Raw genomic sequence first — 27,300 nt, 5'->3', positions numbered from 1 at the left:
GTTCATTAGGACTGGTTCCACCAATAATTCATAAAAACTGAGATCAACAAATTTCATTCTATATGTGATCAAATAATTTGGAACATTCACCCTCAACATAATACCCAATCCCCTCTCTCCATAGTTACAATTCTATTACACATTTAGTTAGTTCCAATAAACTTCAAATAGAGCTTTATACCATTAAATCAGCAAATGATTACCTTAACATTGTGAAAATGTAACGAGGACTTGCAGCATCTTTGCCCCCGTGAAGCCGAGTTCCAAACTGACCGATGGGCTGAAGCAAGTTAATGTTGTTACTCCCCACAAAGTTCTGAGCCAAGTTCACGATAGTCATCATCAGTGCTTGCTGCAGAACAGAAACAGACAGAATACAACGTTCACATTCCAAATTTTCTAAATGGATTTCCTAATTTTTATTAAAACCCAAACTCTCAACTCTTTTACATTTCCAAAGAACTTATAAAAAACACTTTATTATGCTGAATTATCCTTCTACTACCCTCCTTCATGACCATAAGTATAGTTCTCAATTCCAATCTCCATGCTTACTTCTCCATGATGATAAGCAGACATCTCGGCAACAGATCCAGCCAACTGTGCAACTTTTACTTCGCGTTTATCATTCCTCTTGAAACAGGTAAATAAGACTTTTCGTTGGCCTGGTTTAAAGCCTATTAAAAACAACAACACTCTTTTAAAAATATTGCTCGGGATATAGTTGTAATGTTTCTTTTAGTGACAACAATGTTTATATATTCAAGTGAAAAAAGCAAAGATATAGTTTGCTTCCGAAAAATAAGTAGAATTGTTTACTTGAGATTCTGTAACAAAATGAGTACATACTAACACATTTTATACCATCTCAGTCTATTCCAAAGTGAAGAACCAATAGAAAGACACCCTCTGGTCTTAAAGAACTGCTCAGTGGCACCAAATTCCTTTCATAGGAAGTCCCAAACACTCATGTGCCCAAAATGCCAGTTGTGATTAAAGTACCAGCAAGCCATCAATGAGCCTGAAAACTTATTAGAATATCCTAAATCAGGAAAGCTCTTATAAAGAAGAGATGTGTTCTGGTAGTTAAGAATGCAGGCTTTAGAATCTCACTAATCTGGATACGCTTCTCAACTTGGCCACGTGACTTTCCACAACCTATTAAACCATTAAGTCTCAGTGTCCTCACCAGTGTAACAGAAATAATTACCTTCCTAATAGGGTGATCATAAGGATTACATGAGACAATGCAAGCAAAGCACTCTGCCTCCTGAGCACTCTTCTTGCTCTAGGCCAATGAGCACAGTAATAAACTTTTCAGTATATGCTAGCTATCATCATCATCATCGTGGGCCCAGAGCATGGCAGAAGCAAAAGGATGATAAAATATGGCCACTTTCCTTGAGAATTTTACAATCTAATTGAGGAGGAAAATTAACACAAGTAAAATAAGAGGCATGCAATTATTGGCATAAAAGTTTATAGGCATCTGAGACCAATTTAGACAGCAATTATTAGGGAAGACATCAGAGAATGGATGTAACTTAAAGCTAGAACTACATGGATTAGTAGAATCATCTGCTATTAGCTGAAATACCAAGGAACATGAAGATCAACTAATTTGCTGAAAGTTATAAAAATCAAAATGCTCTAGATAGAAGACTAAAATCTGCTCTAAGTACTGGGTAACAGTTTAACTTTTCTGTCAAGTTAAATAAGTTAAAAGCATTAGGTTTTGGGTATTGAGGAGTAAAGGTGTTTTTAAAATTCAGTCTCCAATAAATACTTTAGAACTTATCAAAATCACATTTTACTTTTTATTTTAAAAAGTCTCCAACAACTTGGGGCAAAAGCTTTAAAATTTTGCAAGTTAATTTTCTTTAAAAGTTCAAAAAGGGTTTGAAAGATTCAAATAAAGAATATAAAATTTCAGAACTACTAAACATCTCGAGAGCAACTTCAGAGTTTTTAAATTTATTATAAGGATGGGTTAAAGTACATGAAATTAAAATATACTCAATGACATACAAAAATGAAAAAGATTGTTAAACAAAAGCTACTTACCATCAACAAGAGATGGTATAGATCTTTCATTGTCTGAGTTTGAGAAGAGAATCAATTCCTTGTTGATGAAATCATTGTAAGTCAAATGCTTTGTTGCTGTACCATATAAAAATTGCTAAGAGAAAAGTTATACAGCAATTATGTCATGATTACTGCATGAATTTTAGCCTTTTTCTCTTTCTTCCCCCAGATCACCACTCTTTATGACTAACCTCTGGTAAGCCATGTAACCTACGCTGTCTCCGATCTTCCATAAAATTTGTTAACCATTCTTTTCTGTCATCGATCTTCTTCTTACTGAATGCCTGAAAGATTCCAGGTAACAATTTCATACATTAAAAATAAAAATAATTTCATTACAAAATTAAAATTTATAAAGGCAAATAACTAATTATTAATTTCTGGGAAATTAACTTTTTTCCAATATGCTTTTATCAAAAATACACTTGAACAGTGGTGTCTGAATTAAAGAATTATGAAAGGGCATAATCTGTGGTGATGGGGAATGACACCAAGATTAACTAGGCTGGGCTTAGAATTCTAAAGAGACATCACAGAAAACCAGGATTGGAAGAAAAGTATGGCAGAAAGAGGGAATGGATATTAGGAGAGATTTTTTTAAATGAACTTTGTTACCAAGGTAATGGCAGCATCATCTTCAGGACCAGCATATCTAAATAAGATGCGGTGCCTTTCCATATCAGCAAAATATTCCTTGGCTTCCTTAGCTGTACTGGTACCCAACCCTGCACAATTTTAAAAATAAAAGTGGAAACAAGCCAGACAGAGACAGACAAATACTGTATGACCTCACTTATATGTGGAATCTAAAAAAAAAAAAAAATCTATGTCAAACTCATAGTAACAGCATAAAACGGTGGTTGCCAGGGGCTGGGGGGAGAGGGAAATGGGGGGATGTCAGTCAAAGGGTATAGACTTTCAGTTTAAGATGAGTAAGTTCTGGGGAATCTAATGTACAGCATAATGCCTATAGTCAATAACGCTATATTGTATACTTGAAAATTGCTAAGAGAGGGACTTCCCTGGTGGCACAGTGGATAAGACTCCACGCTCCCATTGCAGGGGGCCCAGATTCCATCCCTGGTCAGGGAGCTAGATCCCACATGCATGCTGCAACTAAGAGTTCACATGCCGCAACTAAGAAGCCCATGAGCCACAACTAAGGAGCCCACATGCCACAACTAAGGAGCCGGCAAGCCACAACTAAGAAGCCAGCAAGCCACAACTAAGGAGCCCAGGAGTCGCAACCAAGGAGCCCACAAGTCACAACTAAGTAGCCCACCTGCCACAACTAAGACCCGGGGCAACCAAATTAATTAATTAATTAATTAATTAAAGAAAATGGCTAAGAGAGAAGATCGTAAAATGTTCTCTCCACAAGAAAAAATATATATATAGGGATAATGAGCAATATCCAGAATATGGGAAATTACACAGGACAAACAATCCAACTTTTTGAACAAATAAGTTACAAGAAAAAATATGAAAAGAGAAGTAATATATTAAGATTAAATAGACTTATCAACCAAATGCAATGTGTGGGCCTTGTTTGGATCCTGATTCAAAAAAAAATAAAAACTATAAAAATGAACATTTTTAATACAATCAGGAGAATTTTAACCTGGATTGAATATTTAAGGTTATTCAAGAAAGGTATGATAATGGTATTATGGACAATAAAAAAAATTCTCTTAGAGATACATACTAAAGTAGTATAGAAATAATTAATGCCTGGAAGTTATTTCAAACTAATGGGGTGGCAATGACAAGAGTTCAGATGAAACAAGACTGGCTGCAAAACGGTGACTGTTTAAGAACATGGGAAGCCCATTATACTACTCTCTCTACTTACATAAAATTTTCCCTAACAATTCTTTTAAAAATCAGCCATAGCTGTTTCTGAAAGCTAAAAGAGACAAACTTTCAAAATATTTTACAATGCTCTCATAAAAATAAATTTACGTCACTAGTAACTTCACAAAATTTAAGTGTTTTAGAATACAAACCTTTGTAATATTTTATTTTCCAGGCTTTCTGGTTTTCTATATGTTTCTTCCACTCATCAAATTCAGGAATACTATAGAAGGAAAGTTCCTGCTTATTTTTGCTAGCCTTAAATGAATAATAATAATAAAAAAATTAGTTTTTCTGCCACTGTTTAAGACAACAGTATAAAAATATATTAATGTAAATAGTACCTTTACAATAGGAGTAATGAACTCTTCAAGAAAACCGTGCTTCAAAAGTGATGGCCAATTGTGATGGATGAAATTAATAAGCAGGCCTTTTATGTGAGAACCATCTTGATCCTAAATAAATGTTAGTAAAGAGTGCTATAATAATTTATGAAATATAATTACTTACAAAACCAAATTTTTAGATGTATGAATGCAGCAATGAGGCAAAATTCCATTCAAATTTTACAACTGTGCTTTACAAAACATTCTTTGGATGATCACAGTAAAGAATTTTTTTCTTAAAATTCAAATAAAGAATATAGCTAAGTGACAGACTAAATCTTTCTGTCATTAAATATGCTACCATTATCTTTTTTATAGTTTGCCCAGATTTCACTAAAAGAATGATTTAAAGATGGAAATTAATGAAACAGGGTTATAATGCTACTTCACTGGAAGGAGAAATCCATGGAGTACAGGTATTCACAAGTCTTCTCTTAACATAAAAACTGATAAATTTCTGCTTAAAACTATACAGCAGCTTCTCATTGAATATTTTCTCTAGAAATCCTTTCAATTAGAGGATGTAAGAGACAAGCAGTTGGATGCATGTGGAATTCTTCCTTTTCAATTTTCTACTTCTTTCCTAATTACTGCCATTTCACCATTCAGGTCCTCCAATTTTTTTGTGCATCCCAAAATATGCCATCATATACAAATATTAGCCATTATCCTATTGATTAATCTTTCTTGTAAATTTCACCATTTCCTTCCTGCTTATAGATAGGTGGGTTTCAACCCCATAATACTACAGTGTGTTCTACTCTTCCCATACTTGTTGCATTTAAAAATATTTTTAAAATACCTAACCAAAGAGGTGGTTACCATAAATTAGATAATGTAGAACGTGCTTCACACAAACTGTGCCATTAAACAATAGCTTCCCCCTGGATGTAAATACAATCACTTCCGCGTCTACTATCTTGGGACAAATCTCATGAAACAAATATCAAAAGGACATTCTGAAAAAGATATATTTTAATATGTGGCAACTTTTAAACCAACCTGATCAGTCATAATCATAATCTTCCCATAGCGTAAGGTTTTCAGCGATTCTGCATCATCGTAACTTTTCTTGTATTGTAGACCAACTATCTTAATGATATTGTTTATTTCTGCATTCTCCATGATCTGTGCAAACATGAAAAGGATGGAAAGTGTTTTAGAGTGTCTCCAGAGACCAAAGGTGAGTCGCAGGGACGCATAAAGCTCACAGTGCTAGCAAGGCACTCACGTGCCCCGGGCACGGGCGCAGATACGCACCTGCTTGTGAGAGGCCTCCCGCACGTTGAGGATCTTGCCCCTGAGGGGGAAGACCCCGTACCTGTCCCTCCCAATCACGCCCAGTCCGGACACGGCCAGCGACTTAGCAGAGTCCCCTTCCGTCAGTATCAGCGTGCACTCCAGGGAGTGCCTGCCACCTGGGGGCAGAGGACACACATTCCAAAGTTCTCGAGTCCGCCCATGAGAGCGCGGAGCCGAGAGACTGATGATCGCAGTGACCACGGAGCGCTGTAAGAGCATCTTACACCATGCTCAGGGTAACTTAAAAATTAAGTGCATTTTATGGAACTCCTGCCCCCCAAAATCAGTAATCTGTGGTACATATGGCAATTTTAGTGAAGTAAAAACCATACTCTGAACTTAGAACCCTATGCTCTATATGTAGAAAGTTAAAACAGTCTCTAACTGAATAAACACAAACTTAAAATCTAAAAAAAAAATCTGAACCTTACCAGCATCGTTAGCATCGTCCAGTTTGGGAATACCTTTGATTTTACTGTACTTTACTGATGAACACTTCTTGTTCAGCTGTGTCTGAGCCTTAAATTTCACCCAGTTCAGGATACTTTCCACAATGCCACAGTTAGAGGCCTAAAAATCAAAGAGTAATAATATACAAGCAAGCAAGAAGTTTATACACTTAGCTAAAACTAGTGTAATACTTGGAATCTGTGCAGTTATAAGGCAAAACAATAGTAGTGATGATAGTAATTGTGATATATGCTGGTAAATATTATTCTAACTACAGTAAAACTCACTCAGGCAGCTATTCACAATGACCTATTGTACTGAAATGTAAACACATGAAAAAAAGGCCAACTTTACTACATATGAAAAAAGTTCTATTACAATAAACTACATAAGAAATATACATAGCTTTTGTTACAAGTTAGTTTTGTGAAAATTAACACAGTAAAAGCTGATCCACCTATGAATTTACTACCTGGGAAATTTTAGACACTGACATTTTTGATGTCCCTCAACACAAAAATGTGAATCTTGAATTCCCTATGACAAAGAAATATTAACATGAAGGAAACATTAGGATAAACTCAAGATCTTATGGGAAATTCCCTGGTGGTCCAGTGGTTGGGACTCTGTGCTTCCACTGCAGGGGGGCATGGGTTCAATCCCTGGTTGGGGAACTAAGATCCCACGTGCCTCATGAAGTGGCCAAAAAAACAAAAACAAAACAAAACAAACCTTATGAATAGTCCTTATTTTTTAAAAGTTTGGTACTGAGGATTTCAACATTACATATGTGTCATTCTGCAGTGAATTAATGTGTGACAAGATGTCAAACCTCCCCCGAACCTCCCCGCAAGAAAAAGTAAAGCGTCTCCAAACAAAAGTTGGAGTTATTTATTTTTCATCAACCTGGGTAGTTTGATTTTAGGTGTATGAAATAGTTTTCTGGAATGTTTCAGATATAAAAAGAAGTGAACTATGTTGTCAAATCTAAACTTTCTCTGCCAAAAATGAAAATGTGTAAAATCTAAAATCAAATTACAACTGTTAATGAGGGCAGAAATTTGGGCTATCATTAACACTAGGTCATCTGTATTCAGAATTCATTATGATTAGACCCAACAGTACTATTCTATAGGCCTTTAACTAAAACCTAAAAAACATGTTTGTGAGACCCTACCTTTGAAATTCCAATACCAGAATTTGATAAAAATATTATTTCTACTGCAATTACATGATACTCCTCCAAAAAACTATAAACTTACAAAGAGGAGGGACTGTAATTTATTCATCTTTACATTCCCAGGGCAAACATATTTAAAGGCACTTTAGATATGATCATTTAACATATGTTTGATGGTCCTGGTGAACAAGAGAACTGAGGCAAATCTTGCTGATACATAAGAGGCTATGAGAAATTATTAGTAGCCACAAGGCTCAGTTATAAATAGAAGATTTATTATTTATTTATACTCTCACCTTGTTTCAGGAAAGTTAAGGCAGCCGAAATAAATATGCACAAAGTAAAATGAAAATTTAAAATATGTAGAATATGGTAAATTTTATGTTATGCATATGTTACCAAAATTTTTTTTTAAAAACTACATAAACGTAAAAATCAGTATATGAATTTGAAATAAGTAGAAAGGATGAAATCAGGAGTCCTATAAGGACCAGTACACTTTTTAGAGGCAAATCTGTCTTTATAAAGGACAATGCGAAGCTAAAAACACAATTAGTTACATGAGTACCCACTTTAATGCTTGGCAAAATAATCGATTGCTTTATGAAACAGTGTCTATCTACCCTTTGAAGTTTTCAGAATCAAAGCATATTAGTTTTTAGTATAAGGATGCCTGTACCCACAATTAATATAAAAAAGAAACTAATCCAAATAATTAGAATGATTTAGAATAATTAGAATAAATAAATCAAGAAATCTACTTAATCAACTCTCAATAAAAAAGCAAAAAACAAAACAAAACAAAAAACACTGAAAAATAATACAGATTTTACTCACTGCTTTAAAAAACTTTTCTGACAGTTGGCATTTGGATCCAAAACTTTTGGGCTGCAAAGTCATGTTTTCCTTAGTCTGAGAATCAAAACTTGGATTTTCGATAAGGCAGTTAATAAAAACCCATATATGGTTTTTTACCTGTTGAAAACATATCAAAAAAGGTCAATATCAGAACTGATATTATTTAATAATTCAACAGAATATATAAAACATCACTTACTTGAAATGGTTTCACTGACACACCAGCTTTGTTCTTTTTCTTAACTACTTCAATCAGTTTACCAACAACTTGGTCTACTACATAATCCACATGCCGTCCACCCTAAAGACGGAAAAAAAATAGAATCCAAAATCTTCTATAGTTAAGGTAGCAAAATAGTTACATATTCATTTTTTTCTAGAATGAGCATTTAATCTTCACCACAACTTTGTGAATTCAGTATGACTATATTATTAACCCTATTTTCCAAAGAGTTAAGATGAGTCTCAGAATGCCAGAGTTGGGATTTAAAAAATAAAGTCTTATTTGGCCATGGAGCCAATTAGCAACTCCATAAGACTCCATACAAAGTGAAAGCAATCGAATAAAAGGAAACATGGAGGGCTTCCCTGGTGGCGCAGTGGTTGAGAGTCCACCTGCCGATGCAGGGGACATGGGTTCGTTCCCGGGTCCCGGAAGATCCCACATGCCGCGGAGCGGCTGGGCCCGTGAGCCATGGACGCTGAGCCTGTGCTCCGCAACGGGAGAGGCCACAGCAGTGAGAGGTCCGCGTACCGAAAAAAAAAAAAAAAAAAAAAAAGAAACATGAAAGTGAGAACGAACACTGGCCTAGTGGTGGCAGTGACACTCACAAGACTGACACTTAGGGACCGTGGCAGCCACTGACAGTTGTCCAATCAATATCCATTCTCTCCTTTTACCTTACTGACAAACCCAAATTTGTTTGTTTTTAACTGGCAACATACCCAATTAAAAATATTCACCAATCTAGACTCCCTCGCAGCTAGAGGTAGCCACTTGACCCAGTTCTAGCCAGAGATGCTAGCAGAGGTCTACTGGATGGGGCTTCCAGAAAAACTATTGCATTCTTTTTTTTTTTTTTTTTTTTTGCAGTACGCAGGCCTCTCACTGTTGTGGCCTCTCCCATTGAGGAGCACAGGCTCCGGACGGGCAGGCTCAGCGGCCATGGCTCACGGGCCCAGCCGCTCTGCGGCATGTGAGATCCTCCCAGACCGGGGCACGAACCCGTGTCCCCTGCATCAGCAGGCGGACTCTCAACCACTGCGCCACCAGGGAAGCCCCAAAACTATTGCATTCTTGATCAAAGGGGAGAGGCTCTAGTTGGCATATGCATTTGCCCAAACTCATTCTCTCTCCCTATAACTTGGAAGGGTGCAGCATGAGAACGAAAGCCAAATGCTAAGCGTGGCAGAAGAGAAAGCCAGGAAGAGCATAGGTCCCTGATGACACTCTGGAGTCACAGAACCAGACTAACACTGCCTACCACCAGTCCCCAGTCATACAAGGAAGAAAAAGACCTTTACATGTTTACAAACCACTGTATACTAGGCTTCTGTTACACATAATAAAATGCAATCATATATGATACAGATTTCTGTTGACTAGAGAAAGTGATGCTAGATTATAAAAAAAATAGAAAACAATAAAAAAGTAAGTTCAAACTTGAACAAGAGTGACAAAGTGACAGATCACTGCTTTAGCTTATTCTAAAATACACACTTGTAGTGCCTAATATTTTCTATGGTCAATGGATAAGTGCTTATAGATGAGAAGAATTTCATTTGATTTGGAAATTTAAAAGCCTACAGAAAAAGGGTTCAAACTCCTCAGAATGGCAGATAACGCATTTCACAATCTGACACCAAAACAGACTCATCCCCTATTATTTGTTGTTTTACACTCAAAACTCAGAGAACACAAAATAAGGAATTTGTTACCATTCTAAATGTCATAAAATATAAATGTATTCAATTATGAACACTAATCATATAAACTTATTTCTCAATGGATGTTTAAACTGTAAGACAGCTATTTCATAGAAAATAAGCTTTTCTTTTCATAAGTCAATTTTGATTTCACAAAAGGAGATCTGGGTTTTTGTTTTTGTTGTTTATTTTATTGTCTTTAATGAAGCACTGTTCTACCACTGACTTGGAAACAAAGAATTAGTGTACTTACTTTTGTTGTTGCAATGCTATTTACAAAGCTGATTTGCTGGAATCCTTTTTCACTCAGTGTGAGACAAACATCCCATCTTTCATTTGCAAGTTCATGAATAACTTTTAGGGCCACTCCAGTTTCATCCAACTTGTCTTTCACATAAAGATCTACATAACTGCGAAATCCATTTACCTAATAATTTGGAAAACAAAGACAAGAAGCACTTTCTCTCCCACTGGCAGCTGAACTAGGTGAATGCCAGCAGGTACTCACACTCTCATTTCCCCTCATCAACAACACCTCTCAATCTGCAGATCCCAACCTTATTCTACTCCTTGATTTCTGCCCTTTAAAAAGGAATTCATTTCCGTATGTACCTGACAAAGAGAGGTTATGAAGGGACAGCTGGACAGGTAAATTATTATAAAATCTTCCAAAAGTTTAAATTTTTAAAATGACCAAGTAGACCTCCAGTTTGAGTTGACATGTAGAGGACAAAGAAGGAGAAGTTTTCTTCTCCCTTACAAGAAAACAGCTGGTCAGGTGACAAATTTTTTATGTATCTTCAAAAGCTTGAGATCACAGGACAGCTGGCCATCCTAAGTCTGAAGAGAGACAGGTGTCTGTAGGGAGACACAGAACCTAAGCCTTTTGCTTAACTGGGACAGAAGCTACTTGGTTACATAAGCCCATAGGAGCCTTAAGCCAGAGCTTCTGACGAACTGCTACAGGACACCTGCGGACTGGCGTGAGTGTGTGAAGAACTTGAGGGCTGTGGTCAAAGGGTTCCTACTCTTTTCCAGGAACCGTAGAGCAGGTTTTCACAGGGCAGATCAGAGAGAATCTAGAACAAGTTCCCCCATGGGGCCAGCTGGGGGAGAAGAGCAGCCACTGGGAATCCCACCCAGACCCCCAGACCCATCTCCCTTATCAAAAAGAAAAACAAACAACAACAACAAAAAAAAACCTTAATCCACAGGGGGAAGGGCACTGCCAGGAAAGCCGTGGTGAAGTATCACTGCAGCTGGGATGAAGTAATTCTGCCCCAGGCCACCCCATCTCACCCCCATCTCATTTAAGTTTACATTTTTAAAAGGCTTATTCTGCAGGGCAGGGAGCCTAAAGGATACTGAATGAGAACACTGGCGGTTACCTGCTGCAACTAGGGCAAGAGAACAGAGGACGAAGGGACAATCCCCACCTCCAGCGGAGGGGCAGACACTCTTGTGAATGCCAGACCCCTGAGACACGGGCTCACTGTGTGCTCTGAAGCCGGAGACTTGGTCAGACATGGGCGTCTCCACAACCTACAACCGGGCAGTGGTTCTCAGCTGGGAGAGCTACACGAGACAGACCCTCCTTGAGGGGCAGCTCCAAGGGAAGGCCCAAAGCAAAAAGAAGGGACAAAAAACAATCTGAAGTATCTGGTGCCCATAGCAACAACAGACTGCAAACTCGGCCCAGTCCCTGTCCAGATTAACATAAACCCTCACACTAAAGCCTAGGTACTCCATATCTACTACCCTATACAACATAGCTGACTTTCAGCAGAATCTTACAAGGCATGCCAAAAGGCAAGAAAAAACAGTCTGAAAACACAAAGCAATCATCAGAACCAGACTTAAACGTGTCACGGATGTTTTAACTATCAGATAAGACATTTAAAATAACTATGGCTAATCTGTTAATCTCTAGTGGAAAAGGCAGACAATATTCAACTTCAGCAGGGAGACAGAAGCTTTAAGAATGAATCAATTGGAAATCCTAGAAATCAAACACAGTAGAAGACAAGAAGAATGCCTTTGGCAGGCTCAGCAAAAGAGTTGAAACAGTAGGGGAAAGAGATTAATGAACTTGAAAATACAGCAATAGAAATTAAACTAAAACACAAAGAGAAAACAGAGTGAATAAAGCAGAGCAAAACGTCCAAGATCTTGGGACCCTACAATATATGCATAATTGAAACACCAAAAGGAAAAGAAAGAAAAGCATGTAAGAAATATTTGAAGAAGTAACAGCCAAAAATTTTCCAAAATTAGTGACAGACACCAAACAACAGATCCAAGAAGCTCAGAAAACACCAAACAGAGTAAGTACCAAGAAAACCAAAAAACACCACCAAAAAAACCAACCAACCAACAACAAAGAAAACCGTATATATACCTAAGCATAGCATACTCAAAAACCAAAGACAAACAGAAAATCTTCAAGGCAGCCGGAGGAAAAACAAACACTTTACCAACAGAGGAAGAAGGATATGAACTACAGGAGAAACCATGCAAGCAAGAAGACAACAGAGTGACATTTTTAAAGTATTGAAAAAATTAAACTATCAACCCATAATTCTACATTCAGTGAAACTGTATCCTTTGGAGTGAAGGAAAAGAAGGACTCTCTCAGACAAACATAAACTGAGGGAATCTATTGCCAGCAGACCTATTCTACAGAAAATAAATATTAAAGGAAAATCTCCAGGCAGAAGGAATATGATTAAGATCAAAAACTTAGATCCATACCAAGAAATTAACAGCATTGGAAATGGAATAAATGAAGGTAAAATATAATTCTTTATTGTATTTTTAATTGCTCTAAAAGATAACTGACTGCTTAAAGCATTAACAACAACATCACTAGTCGTGGAAACATTTCTGCCATCATTTTTTCAAATATTTCTTCCATCTCATTCTCTTTCTTCTTCTGTTGTTTACAGCACATGTAAAAGTGAAATGTATGATGTACTGTTATAAAGTCCTTCCACTACACATGGGCTACACCCACCCCTATGTTCACAGCAGAACTATTCACAACAGCAAGACGTGGAATCAAGTCCATCGACAGGTGAATGGATAAAGAAGATGTGGTACATGTATACAATAGAATACTACTCAGCCATAAGAAATAATGAAATAATGCCATTTGCAGCAAAGTGGATGGCCCTAGAGATTATCATAAAAGTGAAGTCAGACAGAGAAAGACAAATATCATATGATATCACTTATATGTGGAATCTAAAAAGATGATACAAACGAACATATTTACAAAAAGAAACAGACTCACAGACTTAGAGAACGAACTTGTGGCTAACGGCAGGGGAAAGGTGGAGGGAGGGATAGTTAGGGAGTTTGAGATTGACGTGTACACACTTCTATATTTAAAATAAAATGCCTTTGCATGAAAAAGTAAAGTCCTTTCACTACACATGAAGTGATAAATTATTTGAAGGTGGACTCAAATCATTTACAAATGTGTATTATAAACCCTAGGGCAACCATTAAAAATGTTTTAAAAACAGGTATAATAACAAGTAAATAGAGGAGATAAAATGGAATCATAAAAAAAAAAGCTCAATTAAAACCAGAGAAGGCAGGATACAGGGAAATAAGAAACAAACAACAAATACAATGAATAAATAGCAAGATGGTAAATTTTAATCCAAATGTATCAATAATCACTTTAAATGTGAATCATCTAAACACACTGGTTAAGAGATTAACAGATTAGATTTGAAAAGCAAGATCTAACTATAAGCTGTCTACGAATTAACAAAGCATTAACTATTTTAGAAGACACTTACAGGCAATTTCTTTCCATTAAACATAACCTTGACTCCTTTGCATGAACCAGCCAAATCGTAAGCTCTTCTGGTCATGAGAGCCACAATGTCCTTGTCAAGTTTCTCCATCTTAAACTTGGACAGATCTGGTTGGAATGTTATGCATGTGTAATCTTCACCATCAAAATGTTTAATTTTGGCTTCAGAAGTCTTCATCATATTATTCATCCATGTCTTTAAAAGAAAAAATATTCAAATGTTTCTATAATGCTTCTATATTTGATAACACATAAAGACTCAACTAATGAGATAACACTCATTTACCACAACTATGTTTTCCAGCTTCACAACAAAGCAAATTCTTAAAACTTCTATTATAAATGAAAAAATTTTAAATACTACTATTATAACCTCATGCTGAAAATAAACAAAATAAACTGCACAACTTTATACATTGTTAAACATCTTTCAAATTCTTCAACATGACCATACAGAATTTTACAAAAATAAAAAGGTATGATGCTTTTCCTGACAAAATTATTTTAGCCTATGTAAAATTTCAAACTATTTTCAAAGGTCTACAAAAGTGAAATATAAAATTTTGAAATTTAAATTTGATGAATCAACAAGGAATTTTTCAAACATGCTAAGCGGATGTATTTCAATCTGCCTATGAGGGTCAGGACATTTTCCTTATTGCTTAAATAGGTTAAAGGAAAAGTCTGTTAAGTAAAGCATTTGTTTTAAAGGAATAGGAGAAAGATAGGTTTATGTAAAATATCCCAGGCATTCTGAAGTCTTTTTACTGATTACTTGCTTAATGCTTTTTAAAAACTTATATAGGTATCATTGCAATTTACCTAAGGTCTATTATCTTGGCAAAGCAACAAACATGATTATTTAAAAAAAAAAAAGAATTAGGCACATTTCTATCATACCTGCTTAAAACTATGTTTGTATTCTTTGCAAGCAGTTTCTACTGTAAACTTTGTACTGAAAATATTACAAAGTTTTGCACCATAACCATTGCGACCACCTGTAAAAACAATTAAATGTGAAAGGTTTAATGAAAATGATTTTAAAGAAACTTTGTTAACTCACCTACCATACAGAAGGTCTGTTGCAAAACAGTTTCCACTTACTGAAATAATCAATTGATGATAATGCAAAGTATATTTAGATTTTTCATTTAAAGAAAAATACAATTAAGATTTAGCACATATAGTAAAATTAAAATATGCATTTTGTAGATTCATTATCTTCATCACAACTTCAAAAACATTAAGCTTTGTATCTCTTATAATTCAGTAAGTCTATGTATGAAATCTGAGCTTTCTATCAAAGTTACTTCTCTATTACAAAATTTTAATCTATATAACTTCCTAGAGCCTTGGTTTTGGAAAAAAAATTATCAATCTACTTAGGAAATGTAAATAAGTAGAAAAACATCTGGTTTTGGTCAAAGCACTTTCAACTCTATTCATAGAGTCTAGGCTGTCAATCTTGACCCTCTTAAAGAAATCAGTTCAAAAGCAATTTAATTGATACCAAAAGACATGGTGCTTATGTAAAAACAAATTCACATAAACAGGAATCATACACATCTTATTTTCAACAGGACTCTAATTCAAAACCCAAACCGTTAGCCAGGTTAGGAGCTCCAGGAGTTCTAGCAGAAGTCAGCATACTACGAGAGTTAAGTCTCTATCAGACTATAACCAAGAAAACAATTAAACATGATAGTGTTTTATATATTAATTCTGAAAAGGATTTTCTCATAATAAAACTATACAGATTTCCTTTTCTGTAATATTTTATATAGAAATAGTAAGAGAGGGCAGTATTTTTCAATAAAAATTCTGATCAGCCTAAATCAGACTTTACCTGTTACTTTTTTCTCATCATCGTCATAGTTACTGGATGTTAAAAGCTGTCCAAAAATTAATGCAGGAACATAAACTTTCTCTACTTTGTGTTCTACTACCGGAATGCCTTTCCCATTATTCCAGATGCTTATAATGTTAGATTCACTGTAAATAAACAAGCAGAGTTTAGAGCTTAAAATAGTTATAAGCTATATCAATTACTTTACATCAAAAGTAATGTAACCCAGAATAAACCTGAGTTTGCCAGCCATTACCAATTGGAAGACACTCACTCGTCTTCCAAGAAAATACTTGCTGAGGACACACATTTTTATCCCTGAGTCATAACTCAAATTAGGATCACTAAGATCTGCAGGTAATATTGCAAAATTTCTCAGGAAAAGAAACTCTTCTCAGTAGTAAAAGCAGTGAAGCTTTTATAAGAAGCCAGCTATCAATTTCATTTTCTTTTCATACATATTAGCCATGATCTTCCTGCTTCACCCTGCCAGTCAACCACCTGTGAACCCGGGCTCTGCAGGGCCAGTGGACATGGCCATTTTTACTTCCTACCTGACTGCTAAGCAGGGCAGAGAGAAAAGGAAAAACAGCCTGAAATGTACTCCATTCTCCCCCTAAATGTTAGAGGGTTGTTTGTATTGTGGCAGTCATTATTATAAACTAACTTTAATGGTTTTAAAATATGTTAAGTATTACCTATTTTAGGTATTTTAGGTTTTTCAATCACAAAACCATCCATTTTAGTCCTAAATGGTATGGAGTAGAGGTTCCTACAGTTAACAGCAACTTGACGTAGGCCATAGTCCTGATGGAAAATTCTGCCTACCCTATTGCTTCAGGGTAGTATATATTACGATGCCTTTACCCACTTAGCCAAATGTGCAAAGAAACACAGCTTCACTGAGAATTACCTTAAAAAGCTACCATCTGCCAATATGATTCACAATTATTCTTAGACACACTGTTTCACTCACATATACATAGCTTAATCTCTCTAGAGTTACTAGAAGTAGTTATTACAACTAAAAAAAATTGTGATAAAAGCCAAAATGAAAATCAAAGATCCTGTAGGAAATTAAATTTTTAAAAGTTTAAGAAAAAGAAACTAAAAAATAACTTAACACATCATCTTCTTTCCCTCACTCTACAATATAGGTTCAACTCTCCGAATCACGGAGACTCAAATTTTGATATCTTTTTTTTTTTTTTTTTTTTTTTTTTTTTTTTGCGGTGCACGGGCCTGTCACTGCTGTGGCCTCTCCCGCCGCAGAGCACAGGCTCCGGACGTGCAGGCTCAGCAGCCATGGCTCACAGGCCCAGCAGCTCCACGGCACGTGGGATCCTTCCAGACCGGGGCACGAACCCGTGTCCCCTACATTGGCAGGCGGACTCTCAACCACTGCGCCACCAGGGAAGCCCCTTGATATCATTTTTATTCATATCTCCTGATCATTCTCTAAAGTCGTTTAGTCATCAAGACATTAATTTGTCCTATTAGATTCGTTTCAGCAGTATCTGACCTTCCTTCATTCCAAGTGCCAGTATAGGAGTCTAAATTAGCATCACCTTAAACACTGTTACTGCAACACTGCTAAAAAACAGAGCTAGCCACTCCCCTTAACTATATTCTGATATCACAGCTCTCACACTACTGTTTGCTCCAGGACACATCAGTAGTTTAAGTGTCTTCTATTGCATGTTCCAGGCCCATTATCCGTATCATTACTTAGAGTCAAACTGAACTACCACTATTCTGCAACATGCATCCTATTTTCCTGCAGGTCAGTTTTATTACTTGTCCATGTTCATTCCCAATTCTTCCATTTCTTTGTTTATTGGTCTTTCCCTTGCCTATACTACCTTTTCCCCCTTTGTCTAGCCAAATTTTACCTTAACTTCAAGGATCAATTTACGACTTCAGTTCTCCCACAAGCCTTTTACCCAGCCTAAAACAATGTTTCCCAACCCTCCTTATATTGAAACTTGCAAAAAAATCTAAAGTATTTACGGGAGACCTCAGGACATAATTAGGTTAGCTCACTTGTGGGTAAACACTCTCTACAGAATACACAGCTGAATATTTAAGTATGTAATGGTTTCAAATTAGCTACTGTACTTTACCTTGTGTGTCTTAAATGCAGATGTCAAAATAGTGGGCCTTAGAAACAAGGGCCGTGTATTGCATTACTTTTTTAGACTCCCAAATAGTTCCTAGTTTGAGCTTAAAACCTGTAACTTATTAAGCACCTTTTTTTTTTTTTTTTTTTTTACAAGACACTTCATGGAGTTTAAAACTATAGAGAAGAATTCTGAAGGAAATGAAGAAAGACAACGAATAGAAAATTACATATATCAAACATCTCAGAATGACACAAAAAGTCAACAGACTCATGAGAAAACCCTTAAAATTTCTTCATCCTACTTAGTATATGTGGTACTATAATTAAAATAAGGCACTTTGTAAATGCGTTATCTTCATCACAGTTTCAAAAAATGAGGCTTGATATCAAGTACATTCTATAAGCCTGTATGAGTATGAAACTGAAATTTTCTATCAAAGTCACCTATTACAAAATTTCAATCTATTTCACTTCCTAGATCTGGTACTTATTTCTATAATCTCTAAACAATGATTCAGAATTCTATATATCCTTTGCTCCATCAATAATCTTCACAGAAGTATTAAGAAAAAGAATGATGTTCTTGAATAAGCTATAAATAAAGTTTTGAAATAATTAAAGCTAACGAGAAACCTAGAAAACAATCTAAACATCCCATATTCATTAGCTGGAAAGAGGTTAAACAATGACGACATACTGACATAATAAAATACTTAGGAACATTAAAAAGAATTAAGTCGATCTACATAGGTTAATAAAGAAGGCTGCCCACAGTATGTCAAATAAAAATTGAAAGATACAAAACAGTATACAGAAGGCGATTTTTAAAAAATGTATACCCATATGTACATATATTTCAGTATGAGTGTGTATTATTTTTTGAAAGCTACAGCTTTAAGTTTCAACCCTGAATAAATAAGAATATGTAAGCTAGAGAAACAGAACTCTGGTTAATGTGCTTTCCATGTTTATTTGATTTTAATCAAATAGATGCCAACAAATAAGTTGTTTCAATAACAACTAACCATTATGTTATACTATTTAATGGGCTTGAAGCTCCCCTGTAAGTTGCTTCAAATTCTCTTTCTAGAATTGCTGTCCAAATTCTGCATGGCACCCCTTGCTAATCTATTCCTACTTTTTGTTTTGTTTTGTTTTTGTTTTTTTACAACCATGGCTGTTTACTTAAATTTTATTCCCACGTCACAGAGTATTATCAAAAGAGGAATAAGAGCTAAACTGTGCTGTGTATCCTCTACACTTAACCCATTAGCTATCAAAATTTAACCTCTCTTTTACACAAAGAGTTCATGTACACACATGCACAAAGAAAAATAAAATCTGCTATACAAAAATGTTAAAAAGAATGAAACCCAAAGAATATAAAAAATGGACAGCAGAGAAAAATGGGTCAATAAAATAAACAGCCTCATAGCACTTTTCCCCATCTGAATTCTGCTTTTAAATGACTTCTTAATTTAGAAATCTAACTTAAGCAAAAATTGCATCTCTGAAATAAAATTTATTTTAATAAAAGTAGCATGAATTCTGTAATATATGTAGTAAAGGAAAAACATAAGGAATGATTTTATGGGAGAATATTCACAAAAGTCAAAATGTTGTTGTTAAAATTAACAAATATAAATAAATAATAAAATATAAGGATCAGCAACATGTCCCAAAATGGTTGTCTGTTGCCAATTTTAAATGTGTGTGTATAAAATATATATTTTAATTAAAAGCAGGAGAAAGATTCAAGAGTCTCATCAATAATTTATAAACAAAGTAAAATAGGAAAGGAGAGGTGAAAAATATACTACCTTCACCCTTTTTTCCTTGGAATAGTCGACTATGAATTTTTGTTTTATATACATATTTTACATGAAATAAAAGAACTTTCCAGCAGCAGTTAAAATGACTTAGAGATAAATAAGAGAAAAGAAACTGTTATCTGATTGCCATTAAGAACCAAATAAATTTAGTTATAATTCTATGACACTCTTATACTCACACAAAAATGTCTGCTGAATGAAAAGGGAGTTAGAAAGAGAGCAATAAAGGCACTAGTTACATAGAATTACTTTGTCCCAAATCTGTAATAAACTTAAAGTAAAGCCTGCCACCAAGAGTCATTATTTGGTCTACAGAGCTGTTTTATAGCTCACTTCTTCATCACTTTGTTATGATGAGGTTCTATCTAATCTTTTTTTTTAAAGTCCACATTGTTGGATCAATGTGGTCAAAACAATTAAGATAAAAGAACCAAATATCGTAACCATGTTCACCATGAATGTATTTAAGAAAAGGCCTTCTTCCTTAGTTTTCAGTTCTGATTTTTTAAAAAGCTTAAAGATATCAAAAATTCAACATCTACTACTCCTTACTAGCTCTCCTAAAACATAATAAATGATACCATTTTTGACTGATAATTTCCTAAATATGGAAGAAAAGAAATCCTGGCAACCAAAATTTCCTTTTAAATGTCTGCCTAAGTTGCAACTTGTAAGTGTCCTGTGCATCTTACCATACAGATTCTCAAGAATTTATTTGTTATAGAAATGATGCAAATGAAAAACAAATAAAAAAAGAAAGGAAGAAAAAGAAAAATCAAGAACTTCAACAGTATAGTTATGTGGTAATATTTTCATATAAGATACAGTCAACTTCACGGTATAACCAAATATAAATTATATCTTTATTATATCATTTATCTTAACCATGTCCTTAAAATTAGATTACTGACAGTAAGGCTATAACTGAGTTATTAAATTTTCATGTTAAAGAAAATTTTCATGGTAAAATCATGCTAAATTACTAATTATAAAGGATAAATGTAACGTAATATCTCACAAAAGCATACTGGTGAAAACAGGATAAAGTTTTAAGTTAGAAATACTTTATTATTTTCACTCCCCCCTCAGTCCTCCAAAAAAAAAAATCACTGTAGTTATCAGCTGAACACCTGGTATATATATTCTATAATACCAGCAGTTCCCAATTTACAAATGATATAAATGGAAAAGTCCAATGTTGGTTATGAAAAGGTAAATTTAACCCATAATATAACTGGAATAGTACTAACAATAGCCTGTAGCCTTGAGTACCAAAGCAAAAATAAGAAAAGATTGATTATTCTAGCAGCTAAAACAGTATCCACAGCATCAAAGAGGGAGAAAAATGGTCTCCAAGCGCTCCCATAAGGAAGTACTGAATACTTTGGAGAAAAAGATCATGAATGACAGAGGAAACTATAAGAGGGTAGCATTCTGGCCAAAAGAGGCAAAAATAACAAGGTCTCAAGCAACAAGAAACTCAAGAGTACTAACTGTATGCATTATTCCTTTGAGGAATGTTCGAAGTTGAACATCTGAATAAAACAACTTTAGCATAAAAAATTAAACTTGAAATATACTTACGGATCAATAGAAACTTTAATACAGGTCATGTTCTTATCCCTCTGTTTATTGTCAGCTGCATTAACTACAAAATTAAATATTTTGATAAGTAATAAAATATATAAAAAGTTATAATAAACAAACATATAAGGACATACATAAATAAACAGCTACATGTGCATCACTACTTAATATAAACATTTACATGAGGTAATAGTTAATGAAAATAATACTGCTAACTTCTAATACAAAATCTTATTTTCCAAATAATATTCTTAAATTTTATATCACACCAAATTACGGTTATGTCTTCTACCACAAAACAAGGGGGGGGGATGATTCTATGATATATAAAAACAAATTAAGTAAAAACAAACATCTGCAGTTTACAAACCCCTATCCAGGTCTAAAAGTAAAATATCGGGTTTAATTATATTTTATCATAGCAACACATAACTACTTTCTCTTGCTCTCCTTCATTCAATAAACTAGTGATTTTATAGACAGATTGAGCTGAAACCAGTTATTTTTGAGTTAGAAAAGCACTCTTTAGCATCCTCAGAAATCAAAATTTTAAATCCTATGAACTATAACTGATAATACTTGCATACATTAACCACAGCTTCAGTGGTTAGCTAGCTGTCAAATTGAACTTCAATCACAGAAGGAATATGTTCCTGATAAACACTGTGTAACCAAAAAGTAAAACTGGCAGATAGTTGGCAGACAAGAGTGAAAAGTACAAAACGTAAGTAACCAGTTTTACTCTCCTATGCTTTTCCCAAAGACCAAAAGAAGCTTCAAGAGACCCAGACAACCCTGATAGGAAACCTCAAGTAGCACTGACGAGTCTCTATAGAGAATCCTTGGCTAAAAACGTTTCCAAAGTGCAAGCCTGCCCTAGGAGTCAATTAGGTATCCACACTTCGTTGTGATTTAACTAATCATGTGATTTGGAAAGGACAGAGGTATTTGGAACAATGGTTGTTAAACCTGGTTGTCCAATAGAAATACCTAATGCGTTGGTGAAAAACCCATTTTTATGTGTCTCGACTGAATCTGCAAGAATCAGGCCCTGAAATCTATATTTTTAACATGCCCTGCCCTGTTGACTGGGATGTGAGCAGCCCCGAGACGACTGCACATACAGGACCATAAAACAACCCTGGGATTACTGATTAAATACAGCACATGCATTTTACAGATGAACAAACTGAAACACAAAGACTTGATGTCCAGAGATATGAACATATTAGAGCAGGTAATACAGATTTTCTGAAAAACATTTATACTCAGCATAAAAACCAGAGATATGCCTTTAAAATTTATAAGCCTGGCTTTACATATATAGGGACATTATAATGATATCAATAGAAACAGATGCATTAAATCTTAAGCAAGTACTCACCCAAAATTTCATCAAAGATCTTGTATAAACCCGGCACAAAGGTAACCTCTCTGCAATTCATTCCTACATCTTCATCATACACCCACATGAGCTGCATTGAGAGAAAAGTTCAAAAGAACTTATGGAATAAAAAATATTTAACATCAATTCTACAAAGCATAAACCCGTATTTGTCATTTAGTCTGTAAATACTTAGATCTTCAAAGTAGAAAAACATACTATTTCAGCTGCAGTCAACCTCGCTGTATTCATCTTCAATTTAAATAGCCTCAAAATTGAGAAACTGTTCATTTTGTATCAAGTCTGTATTCTTACTCATACATAAAGTCAGCTTTAATATAAGGCACCAAAAATTGTTAGAAACAGTATTTAAATAAAATAGGAAAAAAATTATGTTTACTTTACACTTTTACTTCACACATGATATTTTTCTGTAGTATAAGTAGCACAGAGTAAACAGTATGAATGCAGCATGATTTTGGAGTCAAAGACACCTAGCTTTGAATCCCAGCTCTCATTAGTTGAGGTCTGAGCAAGTTACTTAAATTTATTTAAACTTCAGTGTCCTCATTTATAAAATGGAGATAATAGTACCTACTTCACAAAACTGCTAGAAAAAAATTGCTATGCGTAAGCCAAGTCCATAGTAAGTATTAAACAATAGTCAATGTATATATATAAATTCTAGAATTTAAAATAAACCATAGCATGAACTTCAGAACTTTTAAAAAGTTCACATAGCACCCTTTTACCTTATACTTCCCTATACTTCTCAGATAGTTTTTAGGTCCCAGTTTTTTTAATTTCTAGTGAAAAATTAAGACATTTCTACCTCTTAGATCTCTCTCCCTACTTTCTATTATTACCAGAGACATGAAATTGTGTACTCACAGAGCATATACTTACAAAATTTTATTAAAAAGTAGATACACATCTAATTTCAGTAAAATTTAATAATTACCTGTGTCAGTGGCTCCACCGACCCAATGTATGTATCAGGACGAAGGAGAATATGTTCAAGTTGTGTCTTTTTTTGATACACTCTCTCGACAGACAACTTCTTTGAAGAATCGTTTCTGTTTGCAGTTTCTGACTCTTCTTTTTTTGCAGCATTGTTCTGATCAAAAAGAGTCTAAAATTAACCAAAAAATCAAATTTAAATAACCTACCAAGGGGTAAACTAAAATGTATATGGACACATAACATAGGTTTTCTCTTTAACAACAAAATTATCTTTCAGGCTCTGATTTTTAAGTTCTAAAGGGAACACAGGTCTATTTACTGAAAATCTAGTACCTTTTATAATATAGTGTGAAACTGCAGTTTTGACTGAGCCCAAAAAAGTCGGTATACATAGTCACCAGAATAGCTAGAACAGCCTAAAACTATTCAATCAAAAAATAAATATTGGAAGAGCTTCAAGATGGCGGATGAGTAAGACGTGCAGATCACCTTCCTCCCCACAAATACATCAGAAATACATCTACATGTGGAACAACTCCTACAGAACACCTACTGAACACTGACAGAAGACCCCAGACCTCCCAAAATGCGAGAAACTCCCCAGGTACCTGGGTAGGGCAAAAGAAAAAAGAATAAACACAGACTAAAGGATAGGGACGGGACCTAACACCAGTGGGAGGGAGCCGTGAAGGAGGAAAGGTTTCCACACACTAGAAGCCCCTTCGCGGGCGGAGACTGCGGGTGGCGGAGGGGGAAAGCTTCGGAGTAGCGGAGGAGAGCACAGCAACAGGGGTGCGGAGGGCAAAGCTGAGAGATTCCCGCACAGAGGATTGGTGCCGACCAGCACTCACCAGCCCAAGAGGCTCGTCTGCTCACCTGCTGGGGTGGGCGGGGGCTGGGAGCTGAGGCTCGGGCTTCAGTCGGATAGCAGGGAGAGGAATAGGGTTGGTGGCGTGAACACAGCCTGAAGGGGGCTAGTGCACCACGGCTAGCCGGAAGGGAGTCCGGGAAAAAGTCTGGACCTGCCCAAGAGGCAAGAGACCATTGTTCTGGGGTGCGCGAGGAGAGGGGATTCCGAGCACTGCCTAAACAAGCTCCAGAGACGGGCGCAAGCCGCGGCTATAAGCGCGGACCCCAGAGACGGGCATGGGATGCTAAGGCTGCTGCTGCCGCCACCAAGAAGCCTGTGTGCAAGCACAGGTCACTATCCACACCTCCCCTCCCGGGAGTCTGTGCAACCCGCCACTGCCAGGGTCCCGTGATCCAGGGACAACTTCCCTGGGAGAACGCATGGTGCACCTCAGGCTGGTGCAACGTCACGCCGGCCTCTGAGGCCACAGGCTCGCCCCGCATCCGCACCCCTCCCTCCCCCCGGCCTGAGTGAGCCAGAGCCCCCGAATAAGCTGCTCCTTTAACCCTGTCCTGTCTGGGTGAAGAAGAGACCGCCCTCAGGCGACCTGCACGCAGAGGCAGGGCCAAATCCAAAGCTGAACCCCAGGAGCTGTGCAAAAAAAAGAAGAGAAAGGGAAATTTCTCCCAGCAGCCCCAGAAGCAGCAGATTAAATCTCCACAATCAACTTGATCTACCCTGCATCTGTGGAATACCTGAATAGACAACGAATCATCCCAAATTGAGGTGGTGGACTTTGGGAGCAACAATATATTTTTCTTTTTCTCTTCTTGTGAGTGTGTATGTGTCTGCTTCTGTGTGTTATTTTGTCTGTATAAGCTTTGCGTTTACCATTTTTCCTAGGGTTCTGTCTGTTGGTTTTTTTGTTTCTGTTTTTTTTAGTATAGTTTTAAGTGCTTGTTATCATTGGTGAATTCGGTTTTTGGTTTGGTTGCTCTCTTTCTTTTTTTAATTAGTTTTTAAATTTTTTTATTTTTAATAATTATTTTTTATTTTAATAACTTTATTTTTTTCTTTCTTTTTTTCTCCCTTTTATTCTGAGCTGTGTGGATGACAGGGTCTTGGTGTTCTGGCCGGGTGTCAGGCCTCTGTCTCTGAGGTGGGAGAGCCGAGTTCAGGACATTGGTCCACCAGAGACCTCCCAGCTCCACATAATATCAAACGGCAAAAATCTCCCAGAGATCTCCATATCAATGCCAAGACCCAGCTCTACTCAATGACCAGCAAGCTACGATGCTGGACACCCTATGCCAAACAACTAGCAAAACAGGAACACAACACCACCCATTAGTAGAGAGGCTGTCTAAAATCATAATAAGGTCACAGACATCGCAAACACACCACCGGATGCGGACCCGCCCACCAGAAAGACAAGATCCAGCCTCATCCACCAGAACACAGGTACTAGTCCTCTCCACCAGGAAGCCTACACAACCCACTGAACCAACCTTAAACACTAGGGGCAGACACAAAAAACAACGGAAACTACTAACCTGTAGCCTGCGAAGAGGAGATCCCAAACACAGTATGTTAAGCAAAGTGAGAAGACAGAGAAACACACAGCAGATGAAGCAGCAAGGTAAAAACCCACCAGACCAAACAAATGAAGAGGAAATAGGCAGTCTACCTGAAAAAGAATTCAGAATAATAATAGTAAAGATGATCCAAAATCTTGGAAATAGAAGGGAGAAAATACAAGAAACATTTAACAAGGACCTGGAAGAACAAAAGAGCAAACAAACAATGATGAACAATACAATAACTGAAATGAAAACTACACTAGAAGGAACCAATAGCAGAATAACTGAGGCAGAAGAATGGATAAGTGACCTGGAAGATAAAATAGTGGAAATAACTACTGCAAAGCAGAATAAAGAAAAAAGAATGAAAAGAATTAAGGACAGTCTCGGAGACCTTTGGGACAACAATCAACGCACCAACATTCGAATTATAGGGATCCCAGAAGAAGAGAAAAAGAAAGGGACAGAAAATATTTGAAGAGGTTATAGTTGAAAACTACCCTAATATGGGAAAGGAAATAGTTACTCAATTCCCAGAAATGCAGAGAGTCCCATACAGGATAAATCCAAGGAGAAACACGCCATGACACATATTAATCAAACTACCAGAAATTAAATACAAAGAAAAAACATTAAAAGCAGCGAGGGAAGAAAAAAACAAATAACATACAAGGGAATCCCCATAAGGTTAACAGCTGATCTTTCAGCAGAAACTGCAAGCCTGAAGGGAGTGGCAGGACATATTTAAAGTGATGAAAAGGAAAAACCTTCAACCAAGATCACTCTACCCAGCAAGGATCTCATTCAGGTTCGACGGAGAAATGAAAAGCTTTACAGACAAGCAAAAGCTAAGAGAATTCAGCACCACCAAACCAACTCTACAACAAATACTAAAGGAACTTCTCTAGGCAGGAAACACAAGAGAAGGAAAAGACCTACAATAACAAACCCAAAACAATTAAGAAAATCGTAAGAGGAACATACATATCGAAAATTACCTTAAAAGTAAATGGATTAAATGCTCCAACCAAAAGACACAGACTGGCTGAATGGATACAAAAACAAGACCCATATACATGCTGTCTACAAGAGACCCACTTCAGACCTAGGGACACACACAGACTGAAAGTGAGGGGATGGAAAAAGATATTCCATGCAAATGGAAATCAAAAGAGAGCTGGAGTAGCAATTGTCATATCAGACAAAATAGTCTTTAAAACAAACACTATTACAAGAGACAAAGAAGAACACTACATAATGATCAATGGA

The 27,300-nt window shown here is 36.1% G+C and overlaps 1 protein-coding gene across 2 annotated transcripts in view; it reads right to left on the bottom strand.

Annotated features, from left to right (window-relative positions):
- TOP2B (DNA topoisomerase II beta) overlaps positions 1–27,300 on the bottom strand; it is a gene marked incomplete at its 5' end in the record, with an annotated part of 65,445 nt that overhangs the window by 22,693 nt on the left and 15,452 nt on the right. The window contains 19 exons of one of the 2 annotated variants that reach the window (XM_079704491.1): positions 204–352; positions 556–677; positions 2,065–2,179; positions 2,277–2,369; positions 2,701–2,810; positions 4,092–4,197; positions 4,284–4,394; positions 5,328–5,453; positions 5,586–5,743; positions 6,059–6,197; positions 8,095–8,232; positions 8,315–8,416; positions 10,295–10,468; positions 13,851–14,063; positions 14,768–14,865; positions 15,714–15,859; positions 21,252–21,315; positions 22,639–22,729; positions 23,600–23,770. In XM_079704491.1, coding sequence (XP_079560617.1) covers positions 204–352; positions 556–677; positions 2,065–2,179; positions 2,277–2,369; positions 2,701–2,810; positions 4,092–4,197; positions 4,284–4,394; positions 5,328–5,453; positions 5,586–5,743; positions 6,059–6,197; positions 8,095–8,232; positions 8,315–8,416; positions 10,295–10,468; positions 13,851–14,063; positions 14,768–14,865; positions 15,714–15,859; positions 21,252–21,315; positions 22,639–22,729; positions 23,600–23,770 — 2,426 coding nt within the window. The remainder of the gene's footprint in view (positions 1–203; positions 353–555; positions 678–2,064; positions 2,180–2,276; positions 2,370–2,700; positions 2,811–4,091; positions 4,198–4,283; positions 4,395–5,327; positions 5,454–5,585; positions 5,744–6,058; positions 6,198–8,094; positions 8,233–8,314; positions 8,417–10,294; positions 10,469–13,850; positions 14,064–14,767; positions 14,866–15,713; positions 15,860–21,251; positions 21,316–22,638; positions 22,730–23,599; positions 23,771–27,300) is intronic. The other variant, XM_079704492.1, reaches the window with a different exon arrangement.

This window comes from Hyperoodon ampullatus (assembly GCF_949752795.1).
Source record: "Hyperoodon ampullatus genome assembly, chromosome: 5".
NCBI lineage: Eukaryota > Metazoa > Chordata > Mammalia > Artiodactyla > Ziphiidae > Hyperoodon > Hyperoodon ampullatus.
This window is presented reverse-complemented; position numbering and strand designations above follow the sequence as displayed.